Source organism: Pseudorca crassidens, chromosome 17, assembly GCF_039906515.1.
Source record: "Pseudorca crassidens isolate mPseCra1 chromosome 17, mPseCra1.hap1, whole genome shotgun sequence".
Classification (NCBI taxonomy): Eukaryota; Metazoa; Chordata; class Mammalia; order Artiodactyla; family Delphinidae; genus Pseudorca; species Pseudorca crassidens.
In genome coordinates, this window is record NC_090312.1 from 43,978,439 (window position 1) to 43,997,188 (window position 18,750).

At 32.1% G+C, this 18,750-nt stretch overlaps 1 protein-coding gene across 10 annotated transcripts in view; it reads left to right on the top strand.

Moving 5' to 3' along the window:
• TRIQK (triple QxxK/R motif containing) overlaps positions 1-18,108 on the top strand; it is a 93,519-nt gene extending 75,411 nt beyond the window's left edge. For all 10 annotated transcript variants that reach the window (XM_067711789.1, XM_067711788.1, XM_067711792.1 and 7 more), the window contains 2 exons: positions 9,721-9,806; positions 14,999-18,108. In XM_067711789.1, coding sequence (XP_067567890.1) covers positions 9,721-9,806; positions 14,999-15,112 — 200 coding nt within the window. In that variant the 3' untranslated portion in view covers positions 15,113-18,108. The remainder of the gene's footprint in view (positions 1-9,720; positions 9,807-14,998) is intronic.
• Positions 18,109-18,750: the final 642 nt, after the last annotated feature.

Below are 18,750 nucleotides of genomic sequence, written 5' to 3' on the forward strand. Positions count from 1 at the left end.
AGAGTTGATATAGTTTAAAAGCAGGTTTGTAAGTATACTGCTGTTCCTTCCAGTAAAGGCAGATAGTCTCTTGTGGTATCTGTGATCAGAATTTAGAAAAATGCATTGGCTAGATTAATTAGCTAGTTGTGACCATTTGCAAAGAACATTTATATTCTGCTATGGTAAGTACAGTAAAAAAATTCTACATTAAGTTTATATTTAATTGTACTCAGTCTCCAAGACCAACTAGCCACAGTGAGGAAATAAATAGATCTGCGAAAATAATCAGTGTAACTGCATATTTTGGGTTTTTTTTTCTTTAGAGTAATCTTTTATTTATTTATTTTTGGCTGTGTTAGGTCTTCGTTTCTGTGCGAGGGTTTCTCTAGTTGCGGCAAGTGGGGGCCACTCTTCATCGCGGTGCACGGGCCTCTTCACTATCGTGGCCTCTCTTGTTGTGGAGCACAGGCTCCAGACGCACAGGCTCAGTAGTTGTGGCTCACGGGCCTAGTTGCTCCGCAGCATGTGGGATCTTCCCAGACCAGGGCTCGAACCCGTGTCCCCTGCATTAGCAGGCAGATTTTCAACCACTGCACCACCAGGGAAACCCACATATTTTGTTTTTGATGATATACTCAGTTTCTGAAACTTCTCCAGGAATATGCATTCCCTTTGATTTACCATTTTAGTAAGCAAGGGGATTAATATTTCTACTTCACTCTTACTTTCAAAAGTTCTCACATCACATATCAGGGAACAAAGCTGAAGATCCTGCCTATTTCCAAGGTTATCATTTGAACCTATATACTCAGATATTGACAGTTGGTTCTGGACCACTGAGCCTGACATCAGAAATTGAACTTTTTACTTTTATTACCTATTAAGCTCTCTTTCTGACTTGGGAGACTTCAGTGACATTTTGGCCCCCTCCAGAAGTTAGTGTTTTCTGAATCTTTATACTTAATATGTTCCCAGTATTTGGAATTGCTTCCACCAGTTATCCACATGACTTCCTCCCTGACGTCATTCAAGTACCTGGTTAAGTGACATCAAATGATAATGTCAAGTGATGTTACCAAGAAGGCCTTCCCTAACCACTCTATCTGAAACAATACATCTCCCTCCTTTGTTTTCTGCTGCTTGCCAAATGTATTCTTCTATTTAGTGCTTTTCATTACCTAGCAAATTGAACCATTATTTTTGTTTGCTTATTATCCATCTTTTTGCAAGGTTCAAGATAATAGGCATTTGGTCTGTTTTGCCAAACTATTTTATTTTCAGTACCTTGAACACTGTTTCTATATAGTGTAAGTGCTCAATAATTTTTAATGAATGAATGAAAGCACTGCTTAAGAAAATAAGATATAAGAATTCTTATGACCATAAGTGAACATTTTCAGTTATGCTTAGGTACAAGGTTAACTAAGAAAAATTATAATTGGTGATATGTCCTGATGTTATACTATTTACAATACTATTCTCAGAGATTCTAGCAACTCTATCTGCTAACCATAAAAAATAATGTCTCATGCAATTAAGAGCTTGGATACAGGTGAAAATAATAATAATAATAGTAGTAATAATATATCTATATATAGATATATAAACACATAGGTATAACTTTTCTGTTTCCTTATGGATAACAATATTTTGTTACTTGCTAGCCAAAGTAACCTTATGTCAGAGATTTTACAATGTACTCAATAGCTATGTGTATATACTCATAGAGGTTTGATAATCAGTTGCTAATATTTGTTCAAAGAGCAATTTTATAGTACAGATTTCCTGTGTGAAAATGCAAGCTTTAATGTTTTTTATTTTGAAATGCCCAGTTTTCAGCATTAAGTCCAGATTAATTTTGAAAAAAAAAATTACTAAATTCTATTTTAGAATAAATAGCAAAGTTCATACATTCTAAGTGTATTTTTCCCTTATATAAGTTATGGTAAGTCCAGGCATTAACACGAAAGTTAATATGTTTTATTGTTCCAAGTGCATTACTTAGCTGTATCACTAGCATATTTGGGGACGGCCTTTTATATTTCTTCCCAAAATGATCTTGGATTTTACATGCAAAGGGAGAAGCTTTATAATGAGATATTGACAGAAACACACACTCTCTATTAAGAATCTCAGATTGTATTGAAGGAATTTTAAGTTTCAATGTCGTGATTTCAGAGAAATTTTCTATTTGTATTGGCAATATTAATAATGCAGTCATCTAAATATATATTTATTGTTAAGTCTTATACATAATGGATAATAGAATCTATATTCTTACTAAGCCATAAAAATAGTTTTCTGTATCATGGAAGTTTTACTAGAATAATAATTTTGCAACTTTATTTTAAACGTACAAAAGGTGGCATTTCATTATTATAAATATGTCTCATAAGTTTAAGATATAATATGTCATTATTTTAGAGAAAATCAAACGGAATGTTACGGCTGTTTTGATGAAAGTAATTGAGATTGAGGATTAAGAGTAACATTTGTGGGCTTCCCTGGTGGCACAGTGGTTGAGAGTCCGCCTGTCGATGCAGGGGACACGGGTTCGTGCCCCGGTCCAGGAAGATGCCACATGCCGTGGAGTGGCTGGGCCCATGAGCCATGGCCACTGAGCCTGTGCGTCTGGAGCCTGTGCTCCACAGCGGGAGAGGCCACAACAGTGAGAGGCCCGCGTACCACAAAAAAAAAAAAAAAAAAAAAGAGTGACATTTGTCATCATTTATCAACCTGAACTTTGTTTTGTTCCTGTACTTTGTTTTGGTTTTACAGTATCAAGAAAATTCTATTAATACAAATAAATAGTTACAATATTAATGTAACTTTTTAATAGTACAGATCTAGCAATTTAAGCATACTCTTCAACTAAACTGAACACAAAACTCTAGAGAAGAGTAGTTAGAAATTTTATTCCAGAACTAAAACACAGGTATTATCTAAGGACAACCTGCAGTTTTTATCATGAATATAAAGTTTCAGTAACCAAAGTATAATAGTCCTTCTAACTATGCATGTGCCTCTCACTTTTTATTGCAAAACAGTTAAGCTATAATAAGAACATGCATCAAATAGGAACACCAGTGTCTTGTCTAGCATTTTTAAGGAAAATGCATCTGTGCTACAATAGTATATTCACTTGTATAATTCTTTGTCTGTGGACATTTAAAGTCCTGAATTATTAAAAGTCAACTGTATAGAAACAACTTTCCTAACCTATGACACATGTCCAAGAAGATCAAATATAAGTACAGCAAAGTCAAAAGAGATAAACAACAACTAGTTAAACTAGCACTGCAAAGCAATGTACTGCTTGTTTCCATTATATTAGAATGTGAAATGTATTGGATTGTGCATGTTAAATTTTTTTTAAATGTAGAATATCTTTAAAAATAGGAAATTGGGGCTTCCCTGGTGGTGCAGTGGTTGAGAATCCACCTGCTGATGCCGGGGACACGGATTAGTGCCCCGGTCCGGGAAGATCCCACATGCTGTGGAGCGGCTGGGCCCATGAGCCATGGCCGCTGAGCCTGCGCGTCCAGAGCCTGTGCTCAGCAACGGGAGAGGCCACAGCAGTGAGAGGCCCGTGTACCACAAAAAAAAAAAAAAAAAAGGAAATTGAATAAAATATGATTTGAATTAGACTCTTAAAAGTTAAATGTATATTTTGTAATCTCTTGGGAAACTATTGAAACATTATTCTAAGAGATATATCAAAATACAATAAATGATTTAAACAAAATATTAAAAAATGTTCAAATAACTTAAAAAGGCATGAAAAGTGAAACAGAAACAAATCAAAGGAAACAAAAAGAAAACAAAGATAAAATGGTAGACCTAAATAAATATACATTAATAGTTTCATTAAATGTATATGTTTAAACATACCAATAAAAGGACAGAGGATTTTCAGGTTGAAATTTTATAAACTGATGTAAATATAGGCTGTAGATAAGAAATTCACTTCAAATATAATGAGATTAAAGGTAAAAGGATGGAAGAGAAGCACTTCTTGAATGGAAAGTAAGGACCTCAAAAGTCTGCTCTTCTATAAAAGCAAGAACAATGACAAAAAATTGTCAAAATCAAAATTTTCAGAAATCTACAAATTTTCAAAAAATTTAAAACAGTGCAAAGAGTGTTTATTTGAGAAAAACAGCTAACTCTGAGTAAGAACATCAAGCTTTGTTTTGTTCAACTTGCCTTAATCCAATCTTCCCCTCCTCAGCTTTGCAACAATAGTAGTCATGAAAAACAGCAGCCTGCAGTCACTGGAGAGGTCAAATGTGTTTGGAGCTACCCCAAATCCCATCCTCTGAGAACTATCACTATTTGATGTGTCTGGGAGCTTACTGAAAATCCCCATTCTCAGAAGTTGTCTTTATTTGACCTGACTTAGAGCTCATTCTGTGTGAAGTGTCCTTTCCTGATGGCATTTGGCAAAAACAATCAGTGGCAAGCATTTAACATCACGACTACCTGAGGCAGCATTACTAGTTGGGGCTAGCATAAGGCTGACCTAAAATTGTTTTTAAAACTGGGCAATGAGATGTTCATAGTGTCTTTTTAAATCCCTGACATAGATTCTTGGGAATCTAGAAAGTCATGAACCTGTGCAGGACTATGCCATGTCCAGTAAAGACCTGGAAAGGCCATAGCTCTCACTCTTTGCTGACCTTGAGGAAGCTAGCAGGAAGTGAAGGCTAATGCAGAACTATAAAGTCCTGTCAAAGTATGGAACACCTGTTCAACAAACCTGGAAGATATATTGGTAAAAGACAGTTAAGAAAATACCTGTCCAGTTATTAGATGAACATTAAGCTAAGTGACTCCATATAACAAAGAATACAGACTCTACAGAATTAGACCATAAAAGTCACTAAACAAACAAATAGTAACACCAACAAAAGAAGAACAAAGAGCAGCAACAACAAATCCTAGGGGAGATCTGTTTGGCCGAGTTGTCACATTACATTATTTAACTGTTGCTACATAACATTTTGTAGAAAACTGTTCTCTACAAAAATTATGAAACACACAAAAAAATCAGCAAATTATGGTCCATACACAGAAAAAGAATAGAAAGCATCTCTAGACAAGTTCAGACCTTGGACTTACTAGACAAAGACTTTAAATCAGCCATTTAAAATATGTTCAAAATATAAAGAAAACCATGTCTAAAGAATTAAAGTATGAGAATGATGTACCAACAAATAGAAAATATTATTATATAAATGTAAATTATGTATATAAAAAATAGAAATTCTGGACTTGAAAAAAATATAATAACCAATATAAAAATTTCACTAGAGGGGCTTCGCAGTAGATTTGAACTTATAGGAGAAACAGGGAACATGAAGAGAGGTTAATTGAGATTATCCAGTCTGAGGAACATGAATAAAAAATAATGAATGAGATATGACAAAAAATGAACAGAGCCATAGATACCTATAGGACTCTATCTAGCATACCAGCCTATGCATAATAATAGTTCCAGAATGAGAAGAGGAAGAGAGAGTGTCAAAAAGAATATTCAAAAGACAAAAACCTTCTTGAAATGTGATGAAAAACTTTAATTTGTATATCCAAGAACCTCACAAAATTTTGAGAAGGATAAACTCAGAGATCCACACCTGGCCACATCATAGTCAAACTGCTGAAAGTCAAACATAAAGAGTAAATCTTGAAAGCAGAAAGTAAAAAGTAATTCATTATATATGATGTGATGAAAGCAAAAGAGCATCAACCAAAAATTCTACATCTAGCACAACTGTCCTTCAAAAAAGTGAGAAATCAAGATGTTCTTGGATAAACAAAACCAGAAAATTTGTCAGTAGTACACCTGCCCTATAAGAAACACTAAAAGAAGTCCTCCAGGCTAAAATGAAAGTGCATAAGGCAGTTACTAGAATCCACAAACAGAAAAAATAAGTTAACACCAGTAAAAGTAACTGCATAGGTAAATATATCTACAAGTGTTTTTGTGTATAACTTTGTTCTTCTCCTTGCTGACTTATGAAATGATGATAAAGCAGTACTTAGATGGAGATTTATACTTGTTAATGACTATATTAATAAAGAAGAAAGGTTTCAAATCAATAACTTAAATTTCTATCTAAAAAATTAGAAAAAAATGTGCAAACTAAACTCAAAGCTATCTGAGGGAAGGAAATAAGAAAGATTAGAGTGAAAATAAACAAAATACAAAACAGAAAAATGGTAGAAAAAAATCGACAAAACCCAAAATTTGTTATTTAGAAAGATCAATGAAATTGAAAAAACCTGTAGTTAAGACTAAGGAAAAAAAAAGAACAAATTACTAATACCAGTAACAAAACAGTGTAACTACTATCAACCTTACACATATAACATGGATTATAAGAGAATACTATGAACAATTAATTGTACACTAAAAAATTAGATAACCTAGATACAATAATACCAAGTGCTAGTGATGATGCAAAGCTATCAGAACTCTTATTCATTGCTGGTGAGAATGCAAACACTCTGAAAAATGGTTTGACAATTTCTTACAAAGTTAAATATATACTTACCATAAGACTCAGCAATCTTACCCTAGATAAATGAAAACTTATGTTCACATAAAAACCTGCATACCTGTGTTTATAGTAGCTCTTGTCATACTTGCCAAACACTGGACATAACCCAAATGTACTTCAATGAGTGAATGGATAAACAAGTTCTGGTACCTTCCTATAATGGAATACTAACCAGCAATAGAGAAGAATAAAATGCTGATACATACAACTTGGGTGAAATTTAAAGGCCTTAAGCTGAATAAAAGAAGCCCTTGTCACATTTTTGCTGCATTATTGAAAAGACAAAGCTATAGAAATGGACAATATATCAGTGGTTGCCAGGAATTATGGTAGGAAGGAGGGTGAGTTTAGAAAGTTAGTGCCAGGGAGTTTTTTGAAATAATATAACTTTTCTATATCCTGATTATAGTAGTAATTACATGATCTATACATAAGCATTAAAATTCATAGAACTGTATACCAAAAGGAAAAAAAATGTTATATTCACTGTATGATAAGTAAAAAATAAAATATAATGAAATAATATAATAGGATCATATTGGAGGGAGGAAGCATAAATCAGTCCATCAGAAAGTGTGGAGATGGGGGAGAAAGCTTTTGTTACTTAAACTATGTCATAGGAAATTAAAATACAGAACTGTGATGAATGGTGTAATTGAGAAGAGAGAAACGAGATGATTGAGGTCCCATATTGGCTTTGTAGGCTCGAATTTCTCTCATATAAAATGTAATGAGCAATTGCTAAATTGCCACTTTTGTTATCGTATTATTGATATAACCAAAATCAGATCCAATTGTATTTAAAAAGCTGTCTGCATATGAAATCTAGATTACATAAATGTGTTTTTTCCTGGGTGTAAGTACTCAGAAGGCAGGAGCTTCTTATTTTATATTTTTTTTTACAATCATGTGCGCATAGGTATTTTTCATGAAGCCATAAAAAATTAAAATGTTAAATATCTTTTTGGGTATAATGGAGAGATCTGGTTTTAGTTATAAAGAACTTAACAAATGCCCCTGTAAACGTTTTCACTTAGTAGACTGAAACCACGTTTTGCAATATATACTTTTGGATATCACAGTCAGCAAGGAGAATGCTACATTAATGACAGATGCACTTTTTGGAGAAGTATGAGGTGTGTAATAATTTTTAAAACTGTCTTTTTATTATAAATACTGCTTCAAATGTTCATATCAACTTTAATATAAATTTAGAAGTATTATTCTTTAAGAGATTATAGGACTTGAATTGAAATAGAACACATTATTTAACCAATGGCAAGTGAAGTAGAATGATAAAATCTCACTTTAACATTGACTCTTTTAAGCATATTTGAATCTGCTTTATGACAGACACATCATCCAGAATATTGCATATGTCTACAAAAAGCAGATTGGTTAAGATAATCTCTTTTTTTGTTTATTTTGTCCCTGTTGCACCCAGAGTTTATTATAGGGCATATATAACATAAGAAATGACTTCTTGGCTTCAAATCTATAATATTGAAATTTCTTTTTAGGTTCTCATTAGAAACTTGCTTTGTAACCCTGAGTGGAGACATTTGATGTGTCACCAGTTTCATTGCTCTGAACTGTTTATATCTCAGCAGGAATAATGACATGAATAGTTTGACTGTTGACATGTGAAATCAGAGTGAACACTTGTCAAGATTTTTTCAGCAAAATTAAATGTTGCTAATTTAAAATGGGTCAGAGTAATATTTTTCTGTATTTGTTCATTCCATAATTTAAATTTAGATCATTTGATATACATTTTTACAATTGGCTCATTTCTGGATCATTAAACCCCATCATCAAATAATATTTATTAAGGTGCTGCATGCTCATAGATCCAGAATGACTGCTATACCATTGCAGTTAAGGAAATAGCATACACACTTCTTAAAAAAAAAAAGCTCTTCAGCCAAATAAATACTTTTATGTGTCTAATGAACACAGATATAGCATTTCTTCATCCTCCCATTCATTTGTCTCACTTCTCCCTGGCATTTCTAACTCTAAAAATCTATATAGAATTTTAAAGGTACTTTTGAATCATTAGCAAACACATTAAAAAATATATTGCACATTAAATTTTGATGGTATACTTTAGATAAACTGCTTTCAGATTTACTTCAGTGTGAGGAAGATGTGGAAATTAAAGTTAGCAGTTGTATTATTTTGATAGACTACAGGGGTAAGTTTTGGAAAGTAATTGATCTTTGAAAGGAAAGGGAATAAAATGGAAACAACAAGGCCAAATAGAAGAATATAAAATAGTTGAAGAGATTATATGGTCAAATGTTAACTCTCACTCAGAATGACATATGATTATATTTGAGACTAACTGGACCCAATTCTTAGCTAACAGTTTGGTTAACAAAAAGAGTATATTATTCTAGTCAATGCTTTTGTTGTTGTTATTGTTAAATCTGTTTTCCTCACAGGGTGTGTAATAGCTCTTTTGTTACCCATTAGTGGGGTCACCAGGTGGTATACACACACACAAAAAAGCAAATTTGGTGACACTAACTCAGTTTTGTTCATTTTTGGTTGTTAAATGTGGTAAAGAACATTGAAACTAATGTCTAAATATAGCTATCCTTCATCATTTATCTAGCCATATTTATTCTGTCCTCCACAGAGAGCAAACAAAAGTTAAATACTTTTTTCTAAAGAATTCAGCAACTGAAAGTTATTTACAGATCAGTCTTTAGTTTCTTACTTTGAAGATACTTCTCAGATTGATTATTGAATACTTAATATATCGATAATAAAATAAATTTCTAATGAACTGTTATTCTTCAATTATGAAGACAGAGTTAATCTTATCTGTTTAAAGGGATCTTATGTAATTTCATTTATTTCCACATTTGTCTCCAAATGCTTCTAAAGGTTTACTCTCTTTGCTTTAAACATCTTATTCTCTAAAAGAATTTTTTATCTTTGTTGATATTCACCTCACACCAAATGAAAGATGTCTGTCAAATCTTCTTCCTGAAAAAGTAAGAGAGAAGGAAAAATTGACCTTAGGGTGACCAGTTTATGGTTTCCATAACTGGGAATTACTTTGCAACTTTGTCTCCCAGTTTTACTCTATTTAAAGGTTCTTTGACATTTCAGATGGCCGTTAAACTTAAATTATAGCTCATTGTCTGAAATTATCTCTTTCTAGGTAAACAAGATTATAAAAAAACCAAATCTATTTTACGAGCAACCAAATTAAAAGCAGAAGCAAAGAAAACAGCAATAGGCATAAAGGTACCTGTATTTGATAACTTTAAAATGTGATATATTGCATGCCATCTCATTTTCTAAAACTGGATTGCATAAATGTTGAATTCTAAATGTTTTATGACATTTCAAAATCTAAGTCAAATGCCAGGATTAAAGGCTTTTAAAGAGAATTTACTTAATGAGAAACATCCTTCCCATTCTAAGATTTTATTAGGTCTTAGAATAAGACCTAATGTCACTTAAGAGAGACAGTTACACTTAAAGTTGCAATTTACTTTTTCTCTAGCTACTGTATTTATTGTTCAAACACTTCAGCGATATATGTGGCCTGGATCAAAAACTTTTCTCACTTGCAATAAGTTTCATTTTATGGTTGTTTAACTTTTAATTATAATTGTATATACTTAGATCATTAATATATGTAATTTTACACGTGTATTATTTTTGTTGTCAGTACTCCCTATGATGAAATTCTAATGATGTTTCCAAACTTGTTCTTTTAGAAAACCAGTGTTTTAACTGCTTAAGAGGGATAAAAGCAACTGAGAATGATGTTAGCAGATGCTAATCCAATGTGCTAGCACAATGAAGTTCAACAAAATTACATTTACATTATTACCCATGTCAACTCTGCCAAGTGTTTAGAGTAAAATTAAACTATAAATAGAAAAATTAATTTGACAGCTCTACTGTCAAATGTGCAAAAGTAAAGTGACTAGTACCTATATTTTATTTAAATATTAAAATGTTAAAAGGAGATTTTGGGTTTTATCTGGCAGATGAAAAATCAATTTTTCTAAGTTATAGCTTATAGCAAATGCCAAGGTATTACTACCAAGCTGTAACAGCTGTTGAACTGCCAGATGATATATTTGGTTGTCTTCCAGAATTTGCTATTATGATCACGAAACACTGCCTTCTTTTTACTCCTGATACTGATTTTGATCAAGCATTGCTGTGTGCTGCGGTATGTTTTCACAGCACAATCTCCTCAGTTAGTGCTATGTGTCAGTTTTTAACGGAAGAAAAAGAAAAAAAAAATGAATTGCCTTTTTGTTTGAAAGAGAGATGATTAATCTTTTGAAGTTTTCTTCTAATTTCATGTGAAATTTCATTCATCTTTAAAATTATTTCCATGACACAAACTTTCTAAAACCAGTGGTTAGTTTCTTATTTTGCAGTTAGTTACCTGATGATTGTCTCTTGTAATGAGAGCACTGTCTGTCATTTTCCAGGAAAGCAATATGTCACTTATTTTTATCTTTCACAATACAGGGCTTTGTTTTTGTCTTGTTAGAAGAATATTGGGGTAGCACAATCCACTTGTGGCACAGTATAATGAGCAGCTGCAAATTAGAATTTGAAAGATAGTGCAGCCATGCATTTATTGATGTATACCACTTTCCTGTATATATCCTCTATTTCATTTGCTCTTATCATTTTGCTATGGTTTTAACTTGAGGAAATAACCATATTCCTAGTATAAGTCTACCTTATAGTGCAATCTAATGTCTTTTTAAAAACAATATAGAATTTGTTTATCTTTTATGAGAAAAAAATTGTTCTTAGGTTTCATTGATGATTTAAAGTATGTACAGAAAAGTTTCTGACATCAAAAACAGCTCCTTTTTAATAAACTAGCATATCATTTTGATTCGTAAACCTGTGAAAAACAAAAACCTTATCTTTAAACACTGTTTACTTTGCTTGAAAATTTATGTAATGAACCCATTAAAATAATAGGAAACTTTTTAGAATCAGAACCATGGAGGTGTTTTACATTTCAAATCTGGCATACTAATTAGTTTGCCCTGTCAAACTTTGATTGCCTTGTCATTTTAGCATAGTATTTTAAATAACGAAATTTCTTTCAGCAATTGCCATTTAATGCTATTTAATTTCCCCAGTGAGTGATTTTATCCATGTTGATAATGTCAGAGAAGCAACTAAGGATTAATGAACATCAAACATGTTTGACTCTTATCTAGTTAATACAGGATGGCCATAATGTTATAATATTTTATCACTTTACTACTTATTTTTTAGAATGAATCATTGCTATGCTTTTAAAATAATTTAAATCTACAGAAAATATGAACAGCTGCAAGGAATAGGAAAATAACAGCAATGATAAAACTGAACACGAGAGAGGCCTAGAATCACATGACTCCTCTTACTGTTACAATGATCTAGCTGAGTCTAAACTGGCACATTTGTAAAATGGATTTTATGCCATTTACCTCACAGTATAGTCAGAAGAGTTAAATAATACACTTAACATAAATATTTCTTTGAATTAGCTATTACTGGTTTGCATAAATAAGACTGTCCTTGGATGTTTGTCATTGGCCTAAAGATCCCCTACTCAACTAAGTCTGCTTTGTGTTACTATACTACATATTACAAAATGTTTTCAGTTTTGCTGTGAAGATAGTATTATGGATATTATTGCTGTAAAGTTTTCAAAACATTACATAATTTTAATATACCTTGTACATAAATTATATAAATCTGACTCAATCCTTCATTTATTTAGAAATTGCTATGAGCATTACAATGTTGTAGAACCTGTGGAAAAAAAGATGAATAAGACACAATTATCTTGGAGGAATTTCTACAAGAAATCACATGATTGAGAAATCATGGATTAGAGATATAAAAATTACACAATAGGGTACTTACCCTCAGGGGCTTCTAGTGCTTTTTTATAAATGTATGTTTAGTGATAGAAAATTTCAGGGAACAGTAATGATTCAGAATAAGATATGAATATCACTTCTTCAAAATGTGGAATTATTTCTATTGAGAAGCTATTTTTAGTTTGTGTCTTTTACCAATGTAAACAAAATGTCATAATTTATGACCCAGTAATGAGTACCGCCTAAAAATTATTTGCACAACTAATATTTGCTATTTGGTTGCTGTTCAATTTGAAGATTATTTTTCAAGAGTTGCAACATCAGGGAAAATTTTTTTTGAATGCAAATAACCTGTGTTTCCTAGTATTTAGAAGGAAAAAGATAATCTATATTTGTTTATTAAGTAGTTTATTTGAAACAAGTAATTATAATAAAAAATAAGGATCAGAAATTTGATTTATCTGTTACATAAATAAAATATTCAAATGGCAACCAGATCCTGCTAACAACCCCTTGGGTTGAGCCAGCTGGAAGCATTATTTTTGTTCTCTTTGTTATTCCTGATCTAAAACTAAAAATGGCCAAGGGTGGGGAGAGTCATAAATGCCTGTAGGTCTCTAAGTTATGGTTAGTGTGACCAGAATTCTGAAAGCAGTATTTTCAAATTTTACCATAGTTTTAACCCTCCAAGTATGCAGTCCCCACAATACTTATCTCCTTAGCAGAATAGGGACATTCTGAAACAAATGATTTGCTGTACCTCCTCGTCCAATACTTCGGAAGCCTCACCCCCTACACCATAGTATGTTGAATAGACTTAATTGAATTAATGGATCTTCTGAAGTTGTATTCTATGAATGTTCTCTGCTTCCTACCCTTAAACCCCTTTTTCACGCCTCTGGATATTCTGAAAATGTACAATGAAGATGATACAGAGCTGTTTGAAAGGATAAGAAGGAGTTGAAAAACAGCAATTAGAGGTGATTATCAATGAGATGAGAATCACAGACTCTAATCAAGAGTAAAAACTTTAGTCTTGTGTTAAGCTTATGGGAATGGTGACTGCTGTTGAACAGTTTTTTGTCCACTGTACAGAACAGATGGAGTTTGCAGTTGTGTGTCACTTGTTTATTACATCCTCTTAAAATTAGTAGCTGTGTAACCAGATGGGTCTGGGAGCACAGCTGTGGATACAAGAAAATAAATGAAACCTGTCTGATGCTGCCATGCCCTTTTGAGATGCCAAAGTATTCCAACTGCAGCAGAGAAAATTCACTTTAATTTGACATTATATTGATAGAGTAGATTGAGAAATCAAATCTTACAAAAATAGTTGACACTAAGTCTTTCAACCCCATGTATTTTATTAATATTTATTTTTATAGTTTGCAAATCTAAAAAAATCTAATTATAAAGCTAAAAATCTGTATAAAATGTCCATTTGTAATTTCAATATCCAGGTAAAAATTACATGTTGATTATAAACCAAATTTATTTTAATGCTTTTAAAGTTTATTAGGTGGCATATGTTGAATTATTAATTTTGCATTCTTTTGAAATGTAAACTACATTTGTGTAAGTGCAAATAAATTGCTTCTCCATAAAATAATGTCAGGAAGGGGTGTGATATGCAAGTGAGAATTACAAGGGAATATTTAAGCCCCTTAGGATACTGTACTAGCACTATTTATTCTTCTTTCTGTTTAGCCAAATGATATGTTAATACTGAGACAATTCCTTCATGGTATGTGTGTGTGTGTGTGTGTGTGTGTGTGTGTGTGTGTGTGTGTGTGTGTGTGTATATATAAGTTTATAGACTTTTTGAAAAATAATATGATTTTTGCCATTGTATATATGGTAATTTTTTGGCTATTATTTCAGCATAATTGATTAATATAATCCATATCAAATCACCAAATGAAGTATCCAGGACCATCCTTCATAGTTGTGTTAATTATATCATATCATGCTTTATGAGCCAAGAGTACTTAGTTTTGTTCTGCCACATTGTAAACTATAGAATTTAGAATTTAAAAATGAGTTTTAAAAAATAATATTTAATAAGGATGTTTACAGAGACATAATGTAGAAACTGGTTATAATAGTTTCTTCCTATTAGAAAAGGAATGATAATTTAAAAAAGAATCTGTGTCCAAATGCTATAGCTAATAATAAACGTATTGAAGCAAGAAATAATGTTATTTCTTTCTCAAATGTTATTTCTTTCTCAGATAGAGAAAGATAAACTGTGTAGGCACAAACTACATTGCTTACATCCAACAGTTTGATATCCAAACTACGAAAATATATTAAAATTATAAATGTTAATTTTACTATTAGAAAAACACAAATTTAAATAAAAATAATAATACACATCTATTATTATACCCATTGATGTACCTGCCATTATATTAGGTATTGTCAAGCACAAAAGTTTCTTTGCTTAATGACAGAAAGTGTTAAACAAAAAGAATGTGATTATTAATTCTAGACTGTGTGTTTTTATCTCGTGAAGCTGATAAAGTTAACCAACCTCATTTCATGAATTTCAAATCTACTTTTTTTTTCCTTCCTCAGGAAGTTGGCCTTCTACTTGCAGCTATATTGGCCCTCCTACTGGCTTTCTATGCTTTCTTTTATCTCAGACTGTCCACAGATGTTGACCCTGATCTGGAACCAGATGAAGATTAGTTGAGCAGCAATCAATGCATGAAAAGGATATAATTTTATAAAAGCACCTCTAGGGACCAATACTTTCTGAAGTACTGAGACAGCAAGGTCTTGAATTTTTTCTGCTGGTATTTTCAGTTTGCAGAAATATCTTTTAAAATGTTGCATAGGATATCAAGAAAAGAACCTTACCTAGTAATGTAGTATGTGTGCTACCAGATACTTTTATAAATCTTTCTACTTTGACAGGCAACCTATTCATGGTGCATTTAGATAAAGTGAAAAACAGATCCTAAATTCTTCAGATGTCTTAGGCAATTTATGTGTATAACTCCATCACTTACAGATTACTAAATCTATTTTTGTTCCATATACATTCTAAGTAAAAGTATATATCCTCATTTACAGAAACATTCTCTAGTCACATTCAGAGCCTAAGAAGGAATGAAAACTCATGGGAAATTTTTCATTTTACAGAGAAGCCCTGCTTTCTTTCCAGACGTAGTTTATATCATTAGAGAGACAATCTGCACATACATCTACAGTAATCTTTTTCCTTCTTTGCCAACTGTTCAGTGCACATGTGCTCCATCAGAAATGGCACCTGGATGACAGAAGCTCAAAGAGTCACATATGTCTCTAAAATAGAGTTGCTTTCCTCTTGGGCTGTCTGAACTGGTGTAAATAGAAAGTTCAGTTGATCTTGATTTTAATTAACTTATTACTCTATTAATATAAACTTGGAATTCTATTTTAATTATGTTGTCCTGGCTGCTTGCAGTATCAGTTTGCCCCTCTTGTTAAGGAGATATGTAGCAACCTGTTGTCTAATTGTGCAGTGTTTTTCACACAACGGTAATAGCAGAAGTCCTACCTACTCAGAGTCATTTTCTTGGGTTGTCTCTTATATCTGAACAATACAAACTTGTTTTACAAAATTGTATTTTGTCTCTTGGGAATTAAATCAATTAGAACCCTTTCATGAAAAGTAATAGAAGAAAATATATGTCTTATATTACTCACATATGGAGTTTTTTGTTTATATGATTTTTCAAGGTATTTTACATTTGTTGGAGTATAATGACTAATGTAGTCAGTATTTTTTACTGGTAATGGAATTTTAAAATAATTTTATAACACATGAGTACATAAAGATTAGAAAATGGAAAAATATGTGTCCACAGCAGAGTTGTTAGTTACTACCTTACATAAATATGTATAGAAAATGAATAGCTTGCAACATGTGCATAAGGTGTTTCATAGTAAATACATTGTATTTATGAAGAGTAAATAAAATGTTAAGATTGTTTCCATACTCTCCAAGAGAAGAAAGTATTGATAAATATCCTAGATAGTCTTTGAGACTTTTGCAGATAGTTGAATGTGGTTGTGTAGCATTATGTTCTGTAGAATTTTTTCAAGTAGCATAACTTATTTCATCAGTGTGAAAACAGCCAAAAGTTCCAGTGTCCTCACAGATCATTTATGCCAAACATCTGAGGGCAAAATTTATCCAGTGCTGTTTCCTGGATTCTTCCCATTGAAATCACAAACTTAAGAGACAGACCAAGAGTTCCTATACATTCACCACAGTGGACAAATCCAAGTGGCATTTTTAGGAAAGGTTGCAGCATTTAATGCCATGTGGTATGTCTGTTTGTGAAGTGGGTGGCAAGAGAATATCCAAGCTGGCATTTTGGATATGATGGGTCTTTTACTTTCCTGAGTGACATGCCACATGTCAAGAAATACTGCTTTCCCCCACTCCTATCACATTTATGTGAACAATCTTCATTTAGTTATTTCCCCGCCCATCTGGTGTTAAATACAGTCATATAAAATAAAGATTATTTCTAATTTCAGTGGTAATTTAAATGCAAGGATATGTAATAATTGTCTATTAAATACCTATCCAAGTGAGATATTACAGAATTTACAGTATTTAAAATAGATGATTGTACTCTTGGAAATGTTTGAAAATTCATTACCCTGAAAAAAAGGAGAAAAACAACTTTACTATCCTGTTCTACTCTTGAGGTATTCTTTGGAGGAAAAATGTTGTTTCTGATAGTAATGAATATTAGCCTAGACACAGCATAACTAACTTAACTGATTAACTTATGGTAAGTCCCAAAGGCTAAACTCTGATTTTAATAAATAGCAGGTAAAGTGAGACAATGTATATTTACAAAATAATGTTTTCGTGAAATGCACATTTTTCAAACTCACATTAGCTGGGAAGCAGCCAATCCTCTGTAGAGAAATCCCAAGTTGAAGTCTGGTTTGAATCTTTGAAGACAGAGAGGTGATATCCGGTCTGCAGTTTCAGGGGACTACACTTTTAAATAGTGAGTGGTATTTGGCATAAATCTGAGACTGGCACCATACAAATTTTAGGCATGGGTTTTTCCCCTCCAATAATTCACTGCTCAGAGTAATTCAGAAGGCAAAAAAAAAAAAAAAAAAATTAATGACTTTTCAGAATGTTAGAATCTATCTGTTAACATACTCTTTCTGCAGAAGAAATTTCAACTAACGCAGCTGGACTTAACGTACAGCCTATAGAACACTTTGAATGAAGCTTGAATGGTTGCTGGTTCTTATATTGCATGAAAAATACAGAATATGTAAATTCATTTGAGAGGCGATGTTGTAAAAATATAACCTCATCTATAATTTCTTCTAAAACAAATGTGCCAAAATCCTATTTTACTACCAGAATGAGGTTTTGTTGTTGTTTTAAGGTGGCAAAATACTTGAAGATTTTCCAATCTTTTTCAATTTTTTGTAAATGTAGGTGAAGTACTCCCACTCCAACCAAGGATTACAAAATCCTGAGAATATGTTCTTATTCATTTCTGTAATTGCAGTAGTGTAGTGGTCTGCACATTTTTAGTAAATGCATGTTAGAATTTAAGTTAATCTCTTTCAGTCCTCTCAGAGCCTGGCACAGTTCTTGCATGTAACAGATGATCAAAAATTATTTGCATTTAATAAATAAAACTTAAAAATCACAATATTGATCAACTCAGCATTTAACATTTATGGTCTTTGGTTGTATTGGGACACATATATATTTAATCCTGGTTCTCTTTAAGATCAAGACAACTAGCATTAAATTTGCTACACAACAGAAACGTTGCTCTTTTCTAGGAAATCAAATATGCTATTTTCATCTTAGTATTGTTAAAAATCATACTCATTGTTTTAAATTTAACTTAGTCTAAATCTTCACTCCCATTGTAAAAAAAACTAAATTTTCATTATAATGCTATATTTATGTGAAAACTAAAGTGTTATATTTTCCAGAATCTAAATTATATAGTCATTGATAATTCAGTAGATCAAGTTATGCTTTAGATAAGCTTCAGAAATAAACTTCTAGATATTAAACTTAAATTTTAATGTATTTCATCCATAACATAAGGTTATTGTGTCAGAGACTATCTAAGATAAACTTTTATTTTTTTCTTACCAACAATTAGGTGAAGACACTTACCTGAGGCTTCTCTGGGGAGATTCTCACCACTTTTCCCTTAGCAGCACTGCCTTCTTTTATTAGAATTGCTCCAATGCAGCCTGGATAGAATGTTTGCTAGATTTTGTTCCACTGACACCGTATCTAAAATCAGTGTAACCTACAGTAAAAATTGTAGCAG